Genomic DNA, 24,916 nt, shown 5'->3' on the forward strand with positions numbered 1-24,916 from the left:
TTAAAGGGTGCTTTTGTCCTGAATGCAAATGATATGCACATAAAGGTAATGTTTATCTGAACATTTTGATATCTTATTTGCATTTTTCTGAGTTCATATGAATTAGTTATGAATTTTCAAAGTTTTGGTCAAAGGGTCAAATGGCATTCGAGGGACCACGATGGAAAAAGTAAGGGCAAAACTAAGCAAGCTCAAAAAGTAAGGGCAAAACCCGTGGGTAGGAACCAACTAGGGGTAAAAATGCAATTGTCCCTAATAAAAATACAGCCATGTTGGCTATTTAAAGACTTGAATAATATACCCAATGATTTATAAGCGCATGATTCCAATGGCGCAATCCAAATATATATACTGGCGACTTATAGTCCAAAGCCAGGCTGGGTTAATAAACACCGGATAATTTATCATCATATACTGGCGACTTAGAGTCGAAAACCAGGCCGGGTTAATAAACGCCGATGATTTATAATCATGCTTTATTCAACCTGTTTCTGTGACATGGAATCACATCGTTGGTTTACCAACTTTTTGTAGTAAGGGTGATAACCCCAGTCTTGAGTACTGATAACTCCTTCCATATTATACCGATTTATGATAAAACCGTACCGGGTTGTAATAAACACCGGATTATCCATATATAACACTGGTGACTTATAGTCGAAACCAGACCGGGTTAATAAGCGCCGAATTATAACTGATCATGTACTGACAACTTGTAGTTGAAAGCCAAGCCGGGTCAATAAACGCCGGTCTATTATAAAATTTTATAAACCTCATCAAAAGAGTAAAAACTTGGCAAATAAAGCAAAAAAGAACATGCGAGGCTTTTCACGGGCTGCGAGGCCCCAAATCGAGGCTTTTCATGGGCTGCCAGGCCACTGAGTTAAACCATTTTGCAAAGCCTTTTAAGATGGACCTCAATCTTTAACCAATCGTCGTTTTAACTTTGACAAGTTCAGGGTCTATGAGATTGACTTGTCAAAAGTTCGGCGGGTCATACCAGGTTTACCTGGACGGAGTGGCTTACTTAAAAAGGCAGGATAACCCGGGGTTTTAGGTGAATACACCTGGCTTCCAAGCCGTGGCTTGATAGCCTATTACAAGTGTAGATTCTTTGTTCATTGCGAAGCAAAGAATCCCCAAGCAATATTTTGAGCCGTGCTCAGTGGGTGCCTATGTTTGAGTTGTGCTTTTGCAGCACTCTCTTTTGCCCCTAAGTAATTTCCCTGGTGGCCTTGCACCGATCAAGAGGTGTAGCTATGGTTCGAATATGACCAAGCCCCCAAGTGATCAATAATATGATAAGCCAATAAGGCAGGATACCCATGTTTGAACCGCGCATCCTGGCAGCAGGTCCTCTTCAGCAACCTTTAACTTTTTGCAAGAGATAAATTCTTCTTGAACCGGGATTTTGAACCGGATATTGAGAGCGTCAGAGCTTTGCAAGAGATAGTTTCCTTCTTAAACCGGATTTGAACCAGATACTAAGGGCTTCTGCGTTGTGTGGGAAACGGGATTTCCCTTAAACCGGACTATAAACCGGAAGCATCATTGTGAGCCGGAATATTTCTGACGGCCTTCAAATTTTTCATCAATATAACAGTAGCCTCAGGGACCGGGTTATCTTTTCCTTCAACGTCCTGGGCACTTGAATTTTCTAAAACTGGCAAGACTTGCTGAATCATATCATCGTAGCCCCCGAGTCTTAAGATGACTCAAGGAGTTGTCTTAAGATTCTTCGTACTTGACCATAGCAGAAGGTATATATCATTGGTGTTGATAATGCGATGTGAATCCACAGAAGGTTGGGGTGACTGCGACGGGTTATAGATGATCCCGTATGAACCGTGTCAGCAACTCGGCCAATGGTTCCTTCCAACTGGCTGTTTGAAGTTAACCAAACTGTAGTGGCAGCGATTTGTGTGCATGTCCATTGAGCCATCCAGCGTAGATAGCGGCTGATGATAACTTGCCTCCAATTTGTTGGAAGAAAACCGGGCTACCCAAGCAGTGACTTGCTCATACTCAATAGACTGCTCATGCAGATAGGTGCGGCCCGGTGTGTTGACGTAGACCAGACCGCAAGGGTGGCAGCGTAAGCACTGCCGTTGAGCAGGGCAGCACGGATAAATGTTAGTGCAAAATGACGATGCTATGCACTCCATATCCGCGATATAACTCCACTTCGGCAGTGAATAATTGTCCTGATGTATTTGGATGACAGATGATCTTATCGTCTCTGCCATGAACATGGAACCATTTGTCCTGCGCATAAAAACATTGAAGGCAGAATAATGTTTCTCGGAGAGAATTAAAGTATAATGATGAAATAAATAGGGCAGATAGCACGGGAGCGTCGTTTTGGTGGCCGAGCACCCTGCAGGCCGTAATCTCGTGCCGTGCATGTATCGCCGTGATGTGTGCTCCCTTTTTCTCGATTGCTATATACGGTGCCTGATGAGTTGGAATACAGCCGTGCTATGGGCTGGTGTGCCACCGTTGTACGTGGGCATGGACGGCACGCGGTGTGTACGCGGGCACCTCATGCGCCTGCTGAGCTCATTTAAAGATTGGCCCATGTAGCTGCAACGGTGGCTGGTACAATATTATCCCCGCTTTAATGGGCCGATCTGGCGCTACAGCTGCTTAACCACATGATCGGTTTCTTTTTCTTTCCTTGGTCGTCTCTTGCTGTGCGGAGCGGCGATTCGCCATGGATGGCCTCGAGTTCTTCTTTGAGGAAGAAGAATCTGGGTGAGAGCCACCTGCCATATTGACTCTCTTGCTGTTACTTCTTTCGATTTGGGATTTATTTGTTATTCTGCTGCTTCATTTTCGGTACTTGTTCTTGATTTCTTCTCCCCTTGTTTCGTTGGATCTGACTTGGTCGGTAACTTCTGTGTCCTGCAGATTGGTTCCTAGGCTAGATGCGGGAGATATTTTGGGTGGTGGGATAGATGTTGTGGAGTCTGTGGTTGCTTCTATCCATGAAGCTCACGGCCCCTTGGCTGATCTGATATGTTCTGAGCCCATGGACAGCAGCGGCGACGAAGGGCATGCTGGAGATATGGAAGAGGATGTTGTCTTATTCTGCAACTGAACAGAAGTGAGGTCGTTGGTGACTCAAACGACATGCCCCCTGATTGCGAGAAAGCTGCATCTGTGAGAGAAGATGGAGATGCAGATGGTGTCATCGTCAACAATTCAAAGGGCTCCTGCTGGAGTCGACGGTAATAGACACACGCTTGATTTTGCCCTTATCTTTCATCTGTACCACTGGTTCTAGCTTTCTGCATAGCCTGTAGCAAAAGAACACACACCCGTGGGGGTGTTTTTCCACCATGGACAAACCAAAAAATGTTTCGTTCTTATATATAGTTCTGATGCTAGCTTGATAACCACAAACTTTAATCCTAGGTGTCATCCTTGTAGAACGTAAATACATGATTCTGCATCAATGTTCAGTACTGAAATTTTAGGGATTACTCTTCCTATCTAGGTTTGGACTACTAGAAAATACAGTTAACAACAGTTTTGGAAAAAAAATGCAGTATTAGGATTGGCAAGGCGTCAGAAGAAAGGGATGCCAACCCAAGCAGAGTTCCTGCGCTTGAGGCTTCAATGAGGGCTTACGCGGAGAACAAGGCTGATAGTGTTGTCAATCCGGCGGTCGGAACTAGCTTTAACACAGTTGAGGAAGCGTACGAGTTTTACAACCTATACTCCCGGGAGACTGGCTTTGGCGTCAGGTATGCCAAAAGCAGACTGAATGTTCATCGGACAAAGTGTATGCAAGAGTTTGTGTGCGCATGTGCGGTAAGCATAATTCACCGCTTCAGGAATGAAAAAAAATGTTTCCGTGCGAGCACTTCTTTCCATATTTATCTTGTTGTGTGTTGATCTGTAAAACTCTGCAGGGTAAGCCATTGCAATCCAACAGCTGATCGACAAGGTCCGGGTGCGGTGCGTTGATGTGGGTGCCTAGATCTGAAGATAAAGGATGGTACATATGTGAACACAAATCAGAGCACAACCATGCACTCTTAGGTAATTGTATGGAGAAGCTACACTGGAAGTCTCACCGACACATAGATAGATATACCAGAGACTTGGTGAAACAGCTAGGAGAAAACAATATAAGCTTAAGCAAGGTTTACAGTGTAGTTGGCAGTTTTTTTGGAACGGTGAAGGAGGTGTCATTCACAAAGAGATCTCTAAAAACTCTATGTGGAAAACTTAATAAAGAGCAATCGGAAAATGATGCCACGAAGACAATACAGGTTTTCAACGCAATGCAGGCTGAGGATCCTGAGTTTAAATACAGTGTACAACTTGATCTTGAAGGTAGAGTTAAGACTTTGATGTGGACAATAGGAAGAAGCATTGAGCAGTTTAAGTGCTTTGGCGACGCTGTCACATTTGATACCACATATGAGACAAATCTATATGACATGCCGTTCGGTCTTCTTGTTGGTGTCAACAATCACTTCCAAAGCATTTTTTTTGGTGGTGTGCTGATGAGCGATGAGAAAATCGACACTTTCAGATGGATATTTACAGAGTTCTTCCATATAATAGGTGCTCCTCTGCCGCGCACTATCCTCACGGGTATGAACGATTGATCTCGATTAAACGTGACCAACATCTTGATCTTCATTGTGTGTTCTGAAAAAGTATTTCATTCTATAAATGATCACAAAAAAACTGTTAGTTTCAGATCAAGCTCGTGCGATGGAAGTTGCCATAAAAGATGTCATGCCACATACAGTGCATCGACAGTGCAAATGGCATGTCCTGAAGAAAGCAAAAGAGAGCCTTGGATCATTGATGGCCAAGGGCGCTGAGTTCAAACAAGAGTTCAACAAGATGGTGCATCACATCGTTTGTGAGAAGGAATTTGAGGATGGCTGGGCGTGTATGCTTGATAAGCATGGGTTGCAAAAAAAACACATTTCTCACCCAGATTTATGAGACCAGGATGAAACGGGCTAAACCTTACTTCATGAATTTTTTCTGTGCCAAGATGACTAGCACGCAGCGGAGCGAGAGTGCAAACCATTTGCTCAAAGGGTACGTGCCGTCAGGATCCCCGATGCACTTCTTTGTTAGGCAATATGAGAAGATGCAATTTGATAGAGATTCAGAGGAGAGTTACCAGGAGAAAAGAACCAAGCTGGTAAGAGTACAATGTTTGTATGTTCTCCCACGTGTATTTTTCTATCTTATAATGGATCGTGCCCTGCTGACGAGTTACATCATGTGCCGCACATGCTAATTGTATTTCTCCACATGCAGGGTGGTGTTGTGCTGGCTCAGAACCTCCCCATCGAGATTCATGCATCGAAAATTTACACACGGGCTATGTTTGAAAATTTTGGCGAGATGCTATATGAGGGTGGGTCATATGTTCTGGTCGAAGTTGTCCCTTGTCGTGAATACATAGCAAGGCATGTAAAAAAAGATTCCCGAGACAAGTGGTGCAAAAATGAATTCCTCGTCCAGGTCAACGAGCTTGCTGATGAATTGAAATGCGAATGCGGGATGTTTGAGCATTTTGGCATGGTCTGTAGTCATGCACTAAAGGTGTGTTGGTTGTTGTTGATGATATTGTTCTTTCTTTGTGACCGGAAGACGACTTATTATTGAGATCAGAGAAAAATGGTACATTTTGACACTGGCCCTTTTTTTCACAGGTGATGATCCAGCTTGGTCTGCAAGAGGTTCCGGCAAAACATGTGCTGAAGCGTTGGACAAGGGATGCAAGGGATATACTGCCTCCAGAATTTATCCGTTCCCAGAAAGACCAAGGTCCTCTCAAGTACTCCTCGCGGCGACATAACAATCCGCATCTACTTTGCCTTGAAATTGTTAGACTTGGTGATAGCAATGTCGATGCATATACTCTTGCCATGGAGCAGCTAAGAAATGCAAAGGCATTGCTTGAACCGGTAGCCGATGTACGTGATGGCATGGGATTATCCAACAGAGAAATGGCGGGTGATTCTGCAGGCTCGTCTATAGCGCACAAACAACAATCAGGTGCAGAGTGTCTCGCAATGTTCAGACAGCTTTGGGGCACCATCCAAGAAGAGACCAGCGGGGCGGCCTACAACAAGCCGCGACAAAGCGCCATATGAACAACCGGCTAAAAGGAGTCGGTTTTGTTCAATCTGCCGTGGTCAGGGGCACAAGACCACTACATGTCCGCAGCGCGGTGATCTTCCGAAGGCGCCAAGGAAGTCGCCTCGCTGCTCCAGGTGCAGTCTGACAGGAAACAGGAGGAACACTTGCACCAACACGCCTTGGGCGGATTTCTACGAGTGATGTTGTTATGTTTTTGTGGTTGAAGTGTAGCAGTTCATTGAACTGTGCTTCTGTCGGATGTTAGGCTGCTAGCAACTCTGCACTATGATAGTGAGAATCTGTATCTGTAGTTTGCTTGTTGTGTTCGATAATTGCTTGGGAACTCCGTGATTTCAGTTTTATTCCTCTTGTTCAGACATTTCCCTGGAACGAACTGAGGATGAAGATGAAGCCATGACGATTGTGTTTGAGGAGGAAAACGAGTCCATCACTGCTATAAATAGCCGGTGAGACCATGGCAACGGCTGGATTCCTCAACGTTCGACCTCATAACGGCTCCCTGCCGTGGAACATTTTGACAGGGTCGATCCCGTGCCGAGTACAGGTGCCGCAAGAGCCGATGCACGCTGTGACAGTGACATGCATCTGTGCAGCGCTCCTGTGCCTGCTAGTATACATGAGCCCGCACTTTTTACTAATTGGCAAATACGAGCACTATGTATCGTCCGCTTCTACGAATACATGCAGAATACAGTAGAGTCGTACCTCCTTGGCACCGATCGCAACGGGTGCTGACGGAGCTGATTACGGCCTGCATGGTGCTCGGCCACCAAAAGCCATTTTCGAGATAGCACCTGATATTTTTGCCGAATGAACATAGACTGAACAAATAATCCCTTGTTCTCCTGGTGTCCATGCCCGTAGATTTATTCCAGATGGATGTAATAGTTGTACTGACATCGGACTAGTACCGATAATAATTTTACCAAGTGATGCCTTCTGGATAGAATCAAATGTTACCTTAGAACCAGTCAAACCAATGAATTTTCTCAGTAACTTTTCTTCTAGCCCCGTGCGCAGACACACTGTTCATCAATTAGCCTTCCATATTTGTACTTAAACTCTCCACTCCGGAGACCACGAGGACGTTGATGTCATATCAGTTTGATCCATGCTCGAAGTAGCAGTTGATGCAAGCATACGGGCGCAAGTAAATCTGCCCATCCATCGTGTACACTCCGCCATGAATTGTTTCTTTTTATAAAAAATTGCTTCGGCGGACAGATAACAATCTCTTGCAGTACTTTGGCAAATAAGTCTGTTCCTGTTTTAACAGCCAGTCTTGCCCAAAATCTTGAGAGCCACTGGGTCATTAAATCTCAACTTTGAAGGCACAATAAAATCACATACCCATATTAGCGATCTTTGAGCAAATGTAGCAGCTTGATTAGTTGTACTCGTTGATTGATGGTCTTTACGTAAGGTGTAAATAACATAGCACCAAATGTTGGCTTAGATCTTCTTGGGGAAGTAGATCACGGGTGGAGGAGCAGTAACAGCCACGCGGTCAGGCACCCGCGTGACACTGCGTACGCCCGCAACCACTTTAGGAAAAAGAAACAAGGCAGCTCAGGGACACCCATGTCGAGGCGGAGCAGTGCGAGAGGCGCCGGTTTATGGAAGTGGAGCAGAGCGGCAACTCGGGGGCGCCGGTTTAAAGCAGCGAGGCCGGGTCGTGGAGGCGAAGCGGCGACTGGCCGGATTGATGCGCAGGCTTTGCAACGAGGCAAGACGACAAATGTCTTAGTAGCTTGAAGGCGACGGCGAGCGTCGGTAGTGGCAAAGCGGCGAAGGCGACCCGGACCGTTTTGTGGGGGCTACGACTGACATGGTGCGCCAGAACCGGCCAAACCGGCGACTCGTCAAAAGGTTGTAGGGGTTTCCGATTCAGAGACGAGGCGCGGCGCGGGCAGAAGGTGCAGTAGTGGCGGTTTAGACAAACGGCAGCTTGTAACCGCAGAGACAGCAGCGGCGGGTGATGGTTCAGAATGACCACGACGGCTCGACCGGTGGAGGTGTACTCGGTGGCGACTCAGAAGCGTTTTGTTGATCCGGATGCTGCAACAAGGGCACTTCGGCTGGTCATCGAGGTGCGTCCGCGGCATCGGCGGGTTGGAGAGGCACGGCCGTGGCCGGTTCAGCGCGAGCGCGTATAGCAGGAAGAGGTGAGGGTGGTCCGGCGCAGCTATGGCGACGAAGTCAGCAGCGAGTCAAAGCAGTAACCCGGCGGTGCAAAAGCAAAACAGTGGCGCTACAGAGGCGGAGGATGACAGCGGCTCAGTTGCGGCTGGCCTCAGAGAGGGGCCGTGAAGCCAACAGCAGCTGAGGGAGGCACGGGCTGAACCGGCACAGAACAGGAAAGCTCAGCGAGTCAAGGCATGCCCTGGCCAAGTGGCGGGTCGATGGCCCTCCGGCGGTTCATGGATGAGAGACAGCGACGAATTAGCACAGTCGACTAGGACGAAGCGACCCGCAGCTGGAGCTGAGGTAGGGGGTGGCTTGACGATGCGGCGGTTCAGAGCCGAGGGGATAGACCGGCGAGGCGGCTGCGGCTCGACCGGGACGGCCTGAGGACGACGATGAAGTGGGCGAAGGCGACGGCCACCCGGAGCGGCGACTCAGAGGTGGTGGTGACTCACAGGCGTCTCGGGCCGCGACCTAAACCGGCAGCTCGGCGCAAAAAACGAGCAAGGGACGGCCTGAGGACGGCGATGACTTGTGGCGCTAGGGCCGGCTCAACCCGGCAGCGGAGGCGGATAAGCGAGGCCACGGCTGAGAAGCGAGGCGGTTCAAGCCGGCAAGGTCCGATGGTGACTCGGACGGGAGGCGGCTCGCGACCCATAGTGGCAGAGGAATCCGGGGCGGTTTCTTGCAGGGGAGCCCCGACAAAGGCAGCTTGATGCGGCCAGCGACTCGCCATGATGGTAGCTTGATGCAGCGGTCGGAGGAGGTGAAGTAGAGCGGGGCCAGGGCAGCTCAGGGCCAGGCCGGCTCAACGTCAGGGCCTGCCCGCTGCAGCTCGAGGTGAGGGGAGGCCCTGGCGATGGTTGAGACCGCGCGGCAGCTGCTCACCGCCACCACGGCGCTGCGGCTGCTTGATGCAGAGACGAGTCAAAGGCAGAGTTTGAGTCCGTGACTTAGGCCGGGTCGTAGTACCCTTTATTTTTTAGCAGCATAGAGGCGGGTCGACTCGGAGGTAGCTTAACACGCTGGAATCTTCCCTTAATTCTTCAGATGCCTTCACATGATGAATAGGAGTTGATCTTGTTCTGATTAGAGCTCACGTTCTAGTAGTAGCAGTAGCACTACTTGTCGTGGATTTGTCACGGCAGATGTCCTGATGTGAGGACTTAGTCGTGAGGCCAACGCATCTATGTGGTAGCTTGAGAGGGATTGAGCGGAATCGAGAGACGCAACACAAGACAAGGATTTAGACAGCTTCGGGCCCCGGGAAACATCATCCGGTAATAACCCTACATGTTGTTTGTGGCTAGGTCTCATTATCATCATGAGAGAGTCGTCGGTAAACCGGCTCTTCGTGTCTAGCCCTAGAGATTGTTTCTTCTTGCTTGTCCCTCTTTGGGGAGTTCTGCCCCTCCTTATATAAGTTGAAGGGGCGGGTTACATGTAGAGTCCAACTCGGACTTAAGACTTAACTATTCTGACTTCTCTTTATGGGCTTCTTAACATCTTGGGCTTCATAACGTCTCGGGCTTCATAACCCCTGGCAACCCAGTTATCACTGTTTGCCGGTTTATGATGGTCTGTCGGTTTACGATGATCTGCCGGTTTATGATGGTCTGCCGGTTTATGACTTCCTGCCGGTTTACCGTCTGTCTTAGCCATCTGTCTTAACTATCTGTCTTAACTGTCCGCCGGTTTACCAAGTCCCAGCCGGTTTACAACTCCGGCCGGGTCATACCGTGGGGTATATCCCCGACATTAGCCCCAGTTTAATTTGGATTTATCCATGTTAAACTGATCCTGGGCATCTTTAAATCCTTGTCATTTCCTTCTAGAAAATCCGGGTCAATAGGCCAGCTTCATAATCAATTTGCTGACATTGGTTTGTCACAGAGAAATATTGTGAAGAATAACTTCTTTGACTCAGCTCCCAATGCTTAACAAAAATATTGGTCTTTGAAATACTCATCTGATCTTCAGCCGGTTTAAGAATGTAGAACTTGCCGGTTTAAGAATGTAGAACTTTGCCGGTTTACAAATATTGATGACACCGGATCATAACTGTTTGTTAACATCAGCTTTTGAAAATATACCTCTTATATGCCTATCACTTGTAGCCCTCAAATCTTAAGAAGGTAACGTAGTAACAGCTTAAGGTTTGCTTCAATATGAATGTCACAAGCTTGAAGAAATCCAGGTTATTCATCTCAATCACTAGCTAGTCAGAACTGAGTATTCCACATATGTAGCCCCCAAGGGCCGGGTCATTATGCAATAATGAGCAGTGACTTTATAAATATGATCATGTAGATTTGAACAATAACGTGTAGCCCCCAAGGGCCGGCTCAGTAAGATAATATTGAGCTGATACTTTATATATACTTCTTTGAAAAGAACATCATAAAATGTAACCCCCATGGGGCTTGAACCCACGTCCAGAAGGTTAAGAGCTTTGTGCTTTACCAACTGAGCAATGGACCTTTCAATATAATGGTTTTAAGTCTTGTGTACCTTGAATTGTTGACAGGAGCAATTGATAGCCCCCAAGGGCCGGCTCATTATGATGTGATGAGTCGAGTCTTCAATAAGGCCAATTAAAATGACTTTGCATTAGCCCCCAAGTGTCATGGTGCATGCTTGCAGTGACATGAGACTTGCATATTTGATATAATCTCAATTTGAATAATGTAGCCCCCAAGTGCCGGGTCGTAATATAAGCCTGCAGCGACTCGGGACTATTCCTTCCATTGTGGAATAAATCATATCCATCGATAAAATAATATCCATTGCGCTAAAGCGACTTTGAAAACCTCAGTCATAATATTGGTTATTGATAAAAATCCAGCCATGTTGGCTATTTGAATAATATAACCCAATGATTTATAAGCGCATGATTTTGATGGCGCAATCCAAATATATACTGGCGACTTATAGTCGAAAGCCAGGCCGGGTTAACAAACACCGGATAATTTCTCATCATATACTGGCGACTTATCGTCTTAAAGCCAGACCGGTTTAATAAACACCGGATAATTTATCATCATACTGGCGACTTATATTCGGAAGCCAGGCCGGGCTAATAAACGCCGGTGATTTATAATCATGCTTTATTCAACCTGTTTCTGCATACAACAAGTTTAAAGTGTCCTGGCGGTGTACCGCCGGACGGGTCATAATGCCCAACATATAACCCGGGTTTAAAACCAAGGCTGCACTTAAGAATAATCAAATATGAAATATATCATACCTGTGACATTGAATCACATCGTTGGTTTACCAACTTTTTGTAGTAAGGGTGATAACCCAAATTTTGAGTACTGATAACTCCTTCCATATTATGCCGGTTTATGATAAAACCGTACCGGGTTGTAATAAACACCGAATTAACCATATATAATACTGACGACTTATAGTCGAAACCAGACCGGGTTAGTAATCTCCAAATTATAACTGATCATATACTGACAACTTGGAGTTGACAGCCTAACCGGGTTGATGAACACCGGTTTAAAAACATCACAAATCTTGTCAAAAGAGAGAAAACTTAGCAAAAAGCGAATAAAAACCCTTGTAGTCGAGGCTTTTCACGGGCTGCCAGGCCTCAAATTCGAGGCTTTTCATGGGCTGCCAGGCCACTGAGTTAAACCATTTCACAAAGCCTTTTAAGATGGTCCTCAATCCTTAACCAATCATCGTTTTAACTTGACAAGTTCAGGGTCTTTATTTTAGAGTAACTTGTCAAAGTTCGAAGGGTCATACCAGGTTTACCTGGGCGGAGTGACTTACTTAAATAGGCAGGTTAACCCGGGGTTTTAGGTGTATACACCAGGCTTCCAAGCCATGGCTTGATAGCCTATTACAAGTGTAGATTCTTTGTTCATTTCGACAGCAAAGAATCCCCAAGTAACATTTTGAGCTGTGCTCAGTGGGTGCCTATGTTTGAGTTGTTGTTTTACAACACTCTCTTTGGCCCCGGAGTAATTTGGCTTTGAGCTGATCAAGAGGTGTGACTATGGTTCGGATACGACCAAGCCCCCAAGTGATGTTGTGGCATTGCGCCGATCAAGAGGTGTAGCTATGGTTCGGATACGACCAAGCCCCAAGTGATATTGTATAAAGCTTTGATAAGCTGAATCAAGGGTAAACCGGACGCCGCTTTATGAAATAGAAACCCCCACGTGATCAATAATATGATAAGACAATAAGGCAGGATACCCATGTTTGAACCGCGCATCATGGCAGCAGGTCCTCTTCGGCAACCTTTAACTTTTTGCAAAAGATAAATTCTTCTTGAACCGGGATTTTGAACCGGATACTGAGAGCTTCAAAGCTTGTGGGAGACATCTTTCCCTTGAACCGGATTTTAAACCGGAATCTTCATTTTTAGCCGGAAATTTTCTGACGGCCTTTAAACTCGAACTTGCGAGAAGTTAATTCCTTTTTGAACCGGACATTTTTAAACCGGATTTGAGCGCTTCAGAGCTTTGTGGGAGAATAGATTTCCCTTGAACCGGATTGTAAACCGGATATTGAGAGCTTCAGTGAGACTGACTTTCCTTGAGCCGGTTTTTAAACCGGAATCCTTTCTGATGACCCGAAACTTCTTCATTGAGCCGGGATTTCGTAACTGTCATATACTTTCTAAGCCGGAAATTTTCTGACGGCCTTTAAATTTTCATCAATATAACAGTAGCCTCTGGTTCCGGGTTATCTTTCCCTCCATCGTCCTGGGGTTCTTAAATTTGCTGAAACTTGTATATCATTGGTGTTGATAGCACGATGTGAATCCACAGAAGGTTGAGGTGACTACGGCGGGTTACAAATGATCCCGTACGATCCGTGTCAGCAAGTCGGCCAATGGTTGCTTCCAACTGGTGATTTGTAGTTAACCAAACTGTAGTGGCGGCGACTTGTGCGCCTGCCCATTGAACCACCCAGTGCAGACGGCGGTTGATAGTATATGATAATTTGCCTCCATTTTGTTGAAAGAAAACCGGGCTACCCAAGCTGTGACTTGCTCATACTCAATAAACAGCTCATGCAGACAGGTGCGGCCCGGTATGTTGATGTAGACCAGGCCGCGAGAAACGGACGACAAAGACGACCGCGGCTTCAGAGGCGGCACAGACAGATGAGTCAACCGCGGCATTATAAACCGGCGCGGACGGGCGAGTTAACCACATCATATTGATGTAAACCGGTCTGCAGAATGGCGGCTTGCACATATGTTCATCGAGCTTGATGGCATGGTAAGATACTAGCGCCTTATGGTGGTGCGAGTTATTCATCCATAATATAGCCATAGTTTTTGCAGTGAATAATTGTCCTGCATAAACAATATTGCAGACCAAGGCAAAGATAAATGGTGAATCGGCCGCAGGAGCGGACAGATGAATCGGCCGCGGTGTTATAAGCCAGCGCCGAGGAGCAAGTTGCCCTCCGCATTGTAAACCGGTGTGGATGCGTGAACCGGCCGCGAAAGCGGACGGGCGAGTCGTCCGTGGCGTTGCAAGCCGGTGCGGACGCGCGAGTCAATCACAGGCGCAGTCCCGGCTAGTGGATGTAGTCCGGGGCGGTGACTTGCTCACGTATCCGTCTAGAAACACGACACGGACAAGCGCTAATGCAAAAATAATATTGGCGCACCTCCCTTGCGACACCCTTTTTAACAAATAATGGTCCTGCGAAAAAATACCACAGACCAGAGTAATTGTTCTCAAATAATTTAATATGTGCTGATAAAATACACAGAAAGGATTGCACCTGGTTTTTATTTGGCGAACGCGGATGTTGGGACTGCACATACTCAGATCAAAAGATAGCCGGACAGGTACATGTCTGATGTAGCACTAAGCACTCATGTGGGTCTTCGTTTGTCTTTTCCTCAAAGTGTTGAGAAAATTCCTTTGAAGTAAACACCATCAACACGTACCAGGTTAGCATCAACCTGTTGGAGCTCATCCTCATTGTCAAATTTTGTCTGCACCTCTGTTCCTTTTAACAGCACATGATTGATCTGCCTGTCCTCCCACCAAGCAGGTGCAACAAGGCGGAGGTGGCGGCTCACGGCAAGCGCGGGTCAGCAGTGACCAGGAGCAGAGGCGGTCGGTGGCGTCCGGTGACTCAGCGTGCGGCAGCTGAGGTGGTCCGCGGCAGCGAGACCCGGCAGGGCCACCGCCACGTGACGAAGCCAGCTCAACCCAGCAAGTAGGCGACTCAGCAGGGCCGAAGCAGTGCATTTGAAAATTTCTAACTGACATGGTTTGATGTCCACGGGCTAGATTCCATCGTCTGTCTTTGCTAATCCCTGTCTTTTTCCTTTTGACCACTTGCGTACTAGCCATCACATCTAGTACCAAGATGGACTTTTTGACCACGTGAGATCTTTCAGTCTTCCTGGTAGTATATACTCTGTGTAGCAGCCTTGAGGCTGATGTAGCAGCCCCCAAGTTGTAACCTGTTGAACAGACCGGGCCGTGGCCTTTTTTCCCTTATAGCGCCACGGTGGTTTTCTAGATTTGACTCGGTCATCAGGCTAGAAAAAGTAGTGGCAATGATAACTCGGTGATTTCACGCGTACCCTGCTAGCCTTGCCTCTACTGCCATGATTTATCCTTGGGAGCAACAACCATCAGGGTCACTCGTACTGCGTCAGTATGTCTCGATTTAAACACCACAGAGGAAAATAGACCTCCGAATTGGATTTAGATACGGACATGGAGCCGTCAAACCTGTCGGACTCGGCGGGACTTCGGTGACTTGTATCTCGTATCGATTGTTTTCGGATACGAGACTTCGACTTGCAGCGGCAGCGAAAATTAACCTGGCCTCGACGGATCATCTGGTCGTGTGCGCTAGCACCTAGACGCAACCCTAATTTTCTCTTGATCTTAAATCTTGTATATGTCGCTTTGATTGTTTGTCGGACGTCTTCTGCGCCGGCTCTTTTTTCATCTAACATAGTGCGAACTTCTCAATCCCTGAGATAGATCCCTCCAAAAACTCAAGACCACCGTGCGCAAGCCCCGCGGTGGGCGCCAACTGTCGTGGATTTGTCACGGCAGATGTCCTGGTGTGAGGACTTAGTCGTGAGGCCAACACATCTATGTGGTAGCTTGAGAGGGATTGAGCGGAATCGAGAGACGCAACCCAAGACAAGGATTTAGACAGCTTCGGGCCTCGGGAAACATCATCCGGTAATAACCCTACATGCTGTTTGTGGCTAGGTCTCATTATCATCACGAGAGGGTCGCCGGTAAACCGGCTCTTTGTGTCTAGCCCTAGGGATTGTTTCTTCTTGCTTGTCCCTCTTTGGGGAGCCCTGCCCCTCCTTATATAAGTTGAAGGGGCGGGTTACATGTAGAGTCCAACTCGGACTTAAGACTTAACTATTCTGACTTCTCTTTATGGGCTTCTTAACATCTTGGGCTTCATAATGTCTCGGGCTTCATAACGTCTCGGGCTTCATAACCCCTGGCAACCCAGTTATCACTGTTTGCCGGTTTATGATGGTCTGCCGGTTTATGATGGTTTGCCGGTTTATGATGATCTGCTGGTTTATGATGGTCTGCCGGTTTATGACTTCCTGCCGGTTTACCACCAGCCAGTTTACCGTCTGTCTTAACTGTCCGCCGGTTTACCAAGTCCCAGCCGGTTTACAACTCCGGCCGGGTCATACCGTGGGGTATATCCCCGACACTACTACTCCAAAATCAAAACATATCTCGTAAACCATGCAACTATTACTCCTAATACTTGGCCATGACATTCCGTGAGTGCAGCAACAGCAATGATCAACTCAATCTTCTTGGGAGCCGCTCTTGTCGCTCTTTGTTGCTTTTGTTTATCCGGCGAGTAGCAAAGAGTCCGACCAGGACACGGCTAACTTGCTAAATCAGATATCATCTTGGTTTGTATGGCGGCCGCGGCAACAAATGTCGATCTATCTTCAGATTTAACGGATCGTGATACTTCGTCGCACATCACGCAACCCTAATTTCTTTGATATGAATCTTGTATACGCTGGCTGGAAAGTTAACCATGTTCCAGATCACAAAACAACGAACTTGTCAGCTTTTCTTCATCCGATGAAATCGTGAGCTTCTCGAACCCTAGGAGAGATCCCTCCAACAACTCAACACCACCGTGCGCGGGCCCCACGGTGGGCGCCAACTGTCCTAGTGTGAGGACTTAGTCGTGAGGCCAACGCATCTATGTGGTAGCTTGAGATGGGTTGAGCGGAATTGAGAGACGCAACACAAGACAAGGATTTAGACAGCTTCGGGCCCCAGGAAACATCATCCGGTAATAACCCTACATGATGTTTGTGGCTAGGTCTCATTATCATCACGAAGGAGTCGCCGTAAACCGGCTCTCCCAGTTATGTCTAGCCCTAAGATTATTTCTCCCCCCTCTTGGGGTGCCCTGCCCCTCCTTATATAAGTTGAAGGGGCGGGTTACATGTAGAGTCCATCTCGGAATAAGACTTAAAACTATTCTGACTCCTCTTCATGGGCTTCATAATGTCTTGGGCTTCATAACGTCTCGGTCTTCATAACTCCAGGCGACTCTATCTGCCGAGTTATGACTGTCAACCAGTTATCACTGTCTGTCGGGTTATAACTGTCAACCAGTTATCACTGTCTGCCGGTTTATGATGGTCTGCCGGTTTATGATGGTATGTCGGTTTATTATGGTCTGCCGAGTTATCATCTGACTTAACTCCTGTCGGGTTATCATCTGACTTAACTCCTGCCGGGTTATCATCTGACTTAACTCCTGCCGGGTTATCATCTGACTTAACTCCTCCGGGTTATAACTCCGGCCGGGTCATACCGCGGGGTATATCCCCGACAAGAACCAAAAAGCAAGAAACAAAAATAAAATCGGGTTGCCTCCCAACAAGCGCTATCGTTTAACGCCCCTAGCTAGGCATAAAGGCAAGGATAGATATAGGTATTGCCATCTTTGGGATGCAATCCATAAGTGGCTCTCATAATAGACTCATAAGGTAATTTAATTTAATTTCTAGGAAAGTGTTCCATGCCTTTCCTTAATGGAAATTGGAATCTAATATTCCCTTTTTCATATCAATAAGTGCACCACTCGTTCTAAGGAAAGGTCTACCAAGAATAATAGGACATGAAGGATTGCAATCTATATCAAGGACAATGAAATCTATGGGCACATAGTTCCTATTTGCAACAATAAGAACATCATTAATTCTTCCCATAGGTTTCTTAATGGTGGAATCCGCAAGGTGCAAGTTTAAAGAACAATCATCAAATTCACGGAAACCCAACATATCACACAAAGTTTTTGGAATCGTGGAAACACTAGCACCCAAATCACACAAAGCATAGCATTCATAATCTTTAATTTTAATTTTAATAGTAGGTTCCCACTCTTCATAAGATTACATTAAAGCATCAACGATATGTTTAGTAAAAGCCTTATTTTGACTATAAGCATGCGGAGAATTTAGCACGGATTGCAACAAGGAAATACAATCTATTAAAGAACAATTATCATAATTAAATTCCTTGAAATCAAAGATAGTGGGTTCATTGCTATCTAAAGTTTTGACCTCTTACATCCCACTTTTACCAAATTTTGCATCAAGAGCTAAAAACTCTGAATCATTGGGACGCCTTTTAACTAAAGTTGACTCATCTCCAGTTCCATCATTATCAAGATTCATATTGCAAAACAAATATTTAATAGGGGACACATCAATCACTTTTAGATCTTCATCCTTATTATCATGAAAACTAGAAGAACACGCTTTCACAAAGCAATCTTTTTTTGCACGCATCCTAGCGGTTCTTTCTTTGCACTCATCAATGGAAATTATCATAGCCTTGAGAGACTCATTGATATCATGCTTAGGTGGAATAGATCTAAGTTTCAAAGAATCAACATCAAGAGAAATTCTATCCACGTTCCTAGCCAACCCATCAATCTTGGGCAATTTTTCTTCAAGCAAAGCATTGAAATTATTTTGAGAAATCATAAATTCTTTAACACTAGTCTCAAAATCAGAGGGCATCTTATTAAAATTTCCATAAGAGTTGTTGTAGGAATTACCATAATTATTAGAGGAATTACTAGGATACGGCCTAGGATTAAAATTTCCTCTATAAGCGTTGTTACCAAAATTGTTCCTACCAACAAAATTCACATCCATAGATTCATTATTGTTCTCAATCAAAGTAGACAAAGGCATATCATTGGGATCATAAGAAACATTCTTATTAGCAAACAATTTCATAAGTTCATCCATCTTTCCACTCAAAACATTAATCTCTTCAATTGCATGCACCTTTTTACTAGTAGATCTTTCAGTGTGCCATTGAGAATAATTAACCATAATATTATCTAGGAGTTTAGTAGCTTCTCCTAAAGTGATTTCCATAAAAGTGCCTCCCGCGGCCGAATCTAAAAGATTTCTAGAGGCAAAATTCAATCCGGCATAAAAAAATTGTATAATCATCCATAAATTCAAACCATGTGTAGGGAAATTACGTATCATTAATTTCATCCTCTCCCAAGATTGTGCAACATGTTCATGATCAAGTTGCTTAAAATTCATAATATCGTTTCTAAGAGAGATGATCTTAGCGGGAGGAAAATACTTAGAGATAAAAGCATCTTTGCACTTATTCCAATAATCAATACTATTTTTAGGCAAAGACGAAAACCAAGTTTTAGCACGATCTCTAAGCAAAAACGGAAATAGCTTCAGTTTAACAATATCATTGTCCACATCTTCCTTCTTTTGCATATCACACAAATCAACAAAGCTATTTAGATGGGTAGCGACATCGTCACTGGGAAGGCCGGCGAATTGATCTTTCATGACAAGATTCAGCAAAGTAGCATTAATTTCACAAGATTCAGCATCGGTAAGAGGAGCAATCGGAGTGCTAAGAAAATCATTGTTGTTGGTATTGGCAAAGTCACACAATTTAGTATTATCTTGAGCCATCATGACAAGCAAGCAAACCAACACACAAACAAACAATAAGCAAGCGAAAAAGAGGCGAACAGGAAAAGAGGGCGAATAAAACGGCAAGGGTGAAGTGGGGGAGAGGAAAACGAGAGGCAAATGGCAATAATGTAATGCGAGGGATACGAGTTTGTGATGGGTACTTGGTATGTCTTGACTTGTGCGTAGACTCCCCGGCAACGGCGCCAGAAATCCTTCTTGCTACCTCTTGAGCATGCGTTGGTTTTTCCCTTGAAGAGGAAAGGGTGATGCAGCAAAGTAGGAGGCCACACGCAAGTCCCTCGTACCTACACAAACAAATAAGAACCTTGCAACCAACGCGATAAAGGGGTTGTCAATCCCTTCACGGCCACTTGCAAAAGTGAGATTTGATAGAGATGATAAGATAATATTTTTGGTATTTTTATGATAAAGATTGAAAGTAAAGAAAGCAAAATAAACGGCGACAGAAATGGCTCGTTGTCGGGAGACTAATATGATGGAAAATAGAACAGGGGGCCATAGGTTTCACTAGTGGCTTCTCTCAAGATAGCATAAGTATTACGGTGGGTGAATAAATTACTATCGAGCAATTGATAGAAAAGTCCATAATTATGAGAATATCTAGGCATGATCATGTATATAGGCATCACGTCCGTGACAAGTAGACCGACTCCTGCCTGCATCTACTACTATTACTCCACACATCGACCGCTATCCAGCATGCATCTAGAGTATTAAGTTCATAAGAACAGAGTAACGCATTAGGCAAGATGACATGATGTAGAGGGATAAACTCAAGCAATATGGTATAAACCCCATCTTTTTATCCTCGATGGCAACAATACAATACGTGTCGTTTCCCCTTCTGTCACTGAGATCGAGCAACGCAAGATTGAACCCAAAGCTAAGCACTTCTCCCATTGCAAGAAAGATCAATCTAGCAGGCCAAACCAAACTGATAATTCGAAGAGACTTGCAAAGATAACCAATCATACATAAAAGAATTCAGAGAAGTTTCAAATATTGTTCATAGATAATCTTGATCATAAACCCACAATTCATCGGATCTCGACAAACACACCGCAAAAAGAGTTACATCGAATAGGTCTCCAAGAAGATCGAGGAGAACTTTGTATTGAGATCCAAAGAGAGAGAAGAAGCCATCTAGCTAATAACTATGGACCTGAAGGTCTGTGGTAAACTACTCACACATCATCGGAGAGGCTATGGTGTTGATGTAGAAGCCCTCCGTGATCGATTCCCCCTCCGGCGATGCACCGGAAAAGGCCCCAAGATGGGATCTCATGGGTACAGAAGGTTGCGGCGGTGGAAATAGGGTTTCGTGGTGCTCCTGGATGGTTTCGGGGTACGTAGGTATATATAGGAGGAAGAAGTAGGTCGGTGGAGCCACGAGGGGCCCACAAGGGTGGGGGCGCGCTCAGGGGGCAGACGCGCCTCCCTGCCTCGTGGCCTCCTCGGTTGTTTCTTGACGTCCACTCCAAGTCTTCTGGATCACGTTTGTTCCAAAAATCACGCTCCCGAAGGTTTCATTCCGTTTGGACTCCGTTTGATATTCCTTTTCTGCAAAACACTGAAATAGGCAAAAAAATCAATTTGCACTGGGCCTTGGGTTAATAGGTTAGTCCCAAAAATAATATAAAAGTGTATAAATAAGCCCATTAAACATCCAAAACAGAATATATAATAGCATGGAACAATCAAAAATTATAGATACGTTGGAGACGTATCAGTGAGGTACACAATGGGTCTGGTACATAGCATAGCATACTCTATAGAACCTATGACTGAGGCATAGGGAATGACTTTCATTCTCTTTATATTTTCTGCTGTGGTCGGGTTTTGAGTCTTACTCAACTTTACACCTTGCAACACAGGCAAGAACTCCTTCTTTGACTGTTCCATTTTGAACTATTTCAAAATCTTGTCAAGGTATGTACTCATTGAAAAATCTTATCAAGCGTCTTGATCTATCTCTAGATCTTGATGCTCAATGTGTAAGCAGCTTCACCGAGGTCTTTCTTTGAAAAACTCCTTTCAAACACTCCTTTATGCTTTCCAGAAAATTCTACATCATTTCCGATCAACAATATGTCATTCACATATACTTATGAGAAAGGTTGTAGTGCTCCCACTCACTTTCTTGTAAATACAGGCTTCACCGCAAGTCTGTATAAAACTATATGCTTTGATCACACTAGCAAAGCGTATATTCCAACTCCGAGATGCTTGCACCAGTCCATAAATGGATCATTGGAGCTTGCACACTTTGTTAGCACCTTTTGGATCGAGAAACCTTCTTGTTGCATCATATACAACTCTTCTTTAAGAAATCCATTAAGTAATGTAGTTTTGACATCCATTTGCCAGATTTCATAAAATGTGGCAATTGCTGACATGATTCGGACAGACTTCAGCATCGCTACGAGTGAGAAAATCTTATCGTAGTCAACACCTTGGACTTGTCGAAAACTTTTTGCGACAATTCGAGCTATGTAGATAGTAACACTACTATCAGCGTCGGTCTTCCTCTTGAAGATCCATTTATTCTCAATGGTTCGCCGATCATCGGGCAAGTCAATCAAAGTCCATACTTTGTTCTCATACATGGGTCCTATCTCAGATTTTATGGCCTCAAGCGATTTTGCGGAATGTGGGCTCATCATTGCTTCCTCATAGTTCATAAGTTCGTCATGGTCTAGTAACATGACTTCCAGAATAGGATTACCATACCACTCTGGTGCGGATCTTACTCTGGTTGACCTACGAGGTTCGGTAGTAACTTGATCAGAAGTTTCATGATCATCATCATTAGCTTCCTCACTTACTGGTGTAGGAATCACTGGAACTGATTTCTGTGATGAACTACTTTCCAATAAGGGAACATGTACCGTTACCTCATCAAGTTCTACTTTCCTCCCACTCACTTCTTTTGAGAGAAACTCCTTCTCTAGAAAGGATCCATTCCTAGCAACGAATATCTTGCCTTCGGATTTGTGATAGAAGGTGTACCCAACAGTCTCCTTTGGGTATCCTATGAAGACACATTTCTCCGATTTGGGTTCGAGCTTATCAGGTTGAAGCTTTTTCACATAAGCATCACAGCCCCAAACTTTAAGAAACGAAAACTTGGGTTTCTTGCCAAACTACAGTTCATATGTTGTCGCCTGAACGGATTTAGATGGTGCCCTATTTAACGTGAATGCAGCCGTCTCTAAAGCATAACCCCAAAATGATAGCGGTAAATCAGTAAGAGACATCATAGATCGCACCATATCTAATAAAGTACGGTTATGACATTCGGACACACCATTACGCTGTGGTGTTCCAGGTGGCATGAGTTGCGAAACTATTCCACATTGTTCCAAATGAAGACCAAACTCATAACTCAAATATTCACCTCCACGATCAGATCGTAGAAACCTTATTTTCTTGTGATGATGATTTTCCACTTCACTCTGAAATTCTTTGAACTTTTCAAATGTTTTAGACTTATGTTTCATCAAGCAGATATACCCATATCAACTCAAATCATCTGTGAAGGTCAGAAAATAACGATACTTGCCGCGAGCCTCAACACTTATCGGATCGCATACATCAGTATGTATTATTTCCAATAGGTCGGTTGCTCGCTCCATTGTTCCGGAGAACGGAGGCTTAGTCATCTTTCCCATGAGGCATGGTTCACAAGCATCAAGTGGTTCATAATCAAGTGATTCCAAAAGTCCATCAGCATGGAGTTACTTCATGCGCTTTACACCAATATGACCTAAACGGAAGTGCCACATATAAGTTGCACTATCATTATTAACTTTGCATCTTTTGGCTTTAATATTATGAATATGTGTATCACTACGATCGAGATTCAATAAACCATTTATATTGAGTGTATGACCATAAAAGGTTTTGTTCATGTAAATAGAACAACCATTATTCTTTGACTTAAATGAATAACTGTATTGCAATAAACATGATCCAATCATATTTATGCTCAACGCAAACACCAAATAACATTTACTTTAGGTTCAACACTAATCCCGAATGTACAGGGAGTGTGCGATGGTGATCTTATCAACCTTGGAATCACTTCCAACACACATCGTCACTTTGCCCTCAACTAGTCTTTGTTCATTTTGTAACTCCTGTTTCGAGTTACTAATCATAGCAACTGAACCAGTATCAAATACCCAGGGGCTACCATGAACACTAGTAAAGTACACATCAATAACATGTATATCATATATACTTTTGTTCACTTTGCCATCCTTCTTATCTGCCAAGTATTTGGGGCAGTTCCGCTTCCACTGACCATTTCCTTCACAGTAGAAGCACTCAGTTTCAGGCTTGGGTCTAGCTTTGGGCTTCTTCATGGGAGTGGCAACTTGCTTGCCATTCTTCTTGAAGTTTCCTTTCTTTCCCTTGCCCTTTTACTTGAAACTAGCGGTCTTGTCAACCATCAACATTTGATGCTTTTCTTGATTTCTACCTTCGTCGATTTCAGCATCACGAAGAGCTCGGGAACCGTTTTCGTCATCCCTTGCATATTATAGTTCATCACGAAGTTCCAGTAACTTGGTGATAGTGACTAGAGAACTCTGTCAATCACTATTTTATCAAGCGATTCTAGTACTCAGACAATCTAAGCACATGCTCACTGGTTGAGCTATTCTCCTCCATCTTGTAGGCAAAGTACTTGTCAGAGGTCTCATACCTCTCGACTCGGGCATGAGTCTGAAATACCAATTTCAGCTCTTGGAACATCTTATATGCTCCGTGCCGTTCAAAACGTTTTTGAAGTCCCGGTTCTAAGCCGTAAAGCATGGCACACTAAACTATCAAGTAGTTATCATACAGAGCTTGCCAAACGTTCATAACGTCTGCATCTGCTCCTGCAATAGGTCTGTCGCCTAGCGGTGCATCAAGCACATAATTCTTCTGTGCAGCAATGAGGATAATCCTCAGATCACGGACCTAGTCCGCATCATTGTTACTATCATCTTTCAACATAGTTTTTCTCTAGGAACATATCGAAAATAAACGGGGAGCTACATCGCGAGCTATTGATCTACAACATAGTTATGCAAATACTACGAGGACTAAGTTCATGATAAATTAAAGTTCAATTAATCATATTACTTAAAAACTCCCACTTAGATAGACATCCCTCTAATCATCTAAGTGATCACGTGATCCATATCAACTAAACCATGTCCGATCATCACGTGAGATGGAGTAGTTTTCAATGGTGAACATCACTATTTTGATCATATCTACTATATGATTCACGTTCGACCTTTTGGTCTCTGTGTTCCGAGGCCATATCTGCATATGCTAGGCTCGTCAAGTTTAACCCGAGTATTCTACGTGTGCAAAACTGGCTTGCACCCATTGTATGTGAATGTAGAGCTTATCACACCCGATTATCACGTGGTGTCTCAGCACGAAGAACTGTCGCAATGGTGCATACTCAGGGAGAACACTTATACCTTGAAATTTTAGTAAGGGATCATCTCATAATTCTACCGTCGTACTAAGCAAAATAAGATGCATAAAAGATAAACATCACATGCAATCAAAATA

The 24,916-nt window shown here is 44.7% G+C and overlaps 1 protein-coding gene across 2 annotated transcripts; it reads left to right on the forward strand.

The window, feature by feature from the left end:
* The first annotated feature begins 2,611 nt into the window (after positions 1–2,611).
* LOC123141300 (protein FAR-RED ELONGATED HYPOCOTYL 3) lies at positions 2,612–6,474 on the forward strand. Of its 2 annotated transcripts, none has more exons than XM_044560478.1 (7): positions 2,612–2,754; positions 2,911–3,230; positions 3,552–3,816; positions 3,918–4,608; positions 4,712–5,176; positions 5,296–5,583; positions 5,694–6,474. In XM_044560478.1, exons 5-7 carry the CDS (start codon positions 4,904–4,906, stop codon positions 6,135–6,137), a joined length of 1,005 nt encoding a protein of 334 aa, XP_044416413.1. In that variant the 5' UTR covers positions 2,612–2,754; positions 2,911–3,230; positions 3,552–3,816; positions 3,918–4,608; positions 4,712–4,903; the 3' UTR covers positions 6,138–6,474. The 2 variants fall into 2 exon arrangements, with proteins under 2 accessions (XP_044416413.1, XP_044416412.1); XM_044560477.1 differs by having other exon boundaries at positions 4,718–5,176.
* The last annotated feature ends 18,442 nt before the right edge of the window (positions 6,475–24,916 follow it).

This window comes from Triticum aestivum, chromosome 6D (genome assembly GCF_018294505.1).
Source record: "Triticum aestivum cultivar Chinese Spring chromosome 6D, IWGSC CS RefSeq v2.1, whole genome shotgun sequence".
In the NCBI taxonomy this organism is placed as follows: Eukaryota; Viridiplantae; Streptophyta; class Magnoliopsida; order Poales; family Poaceae; genus Triticum; species Triticum aestivum.

What these genes read in the sequence shown, in the direction of transcription:
- LOC123141300 (XM_044560478.1), top strand. Translation starts at nt 4,904, where the DNA reads ATGGCTGGGCGTGTATGCTTGATAAGCATGGGTTGCAAAAAAAACACA. An exon ending in AGGAGAAAAGAACCAAGCTG is followed by an intron (nt 5,177 to 5,295) that starts GTAAGAGTACAA and finishes CTCCACATGCAG; the next exon opens with GGTGGTGTTGTGCTGGCTCA. An exon ending in TCTGTAGTCATGCACTAAAG is followed by an intron (nt 5,584 to 5,693) that starts GTGTGTTGGTTG and finishes TTTTTTTCACAG; the next exon opens with GTGATGATCCAGCTTGGTCT.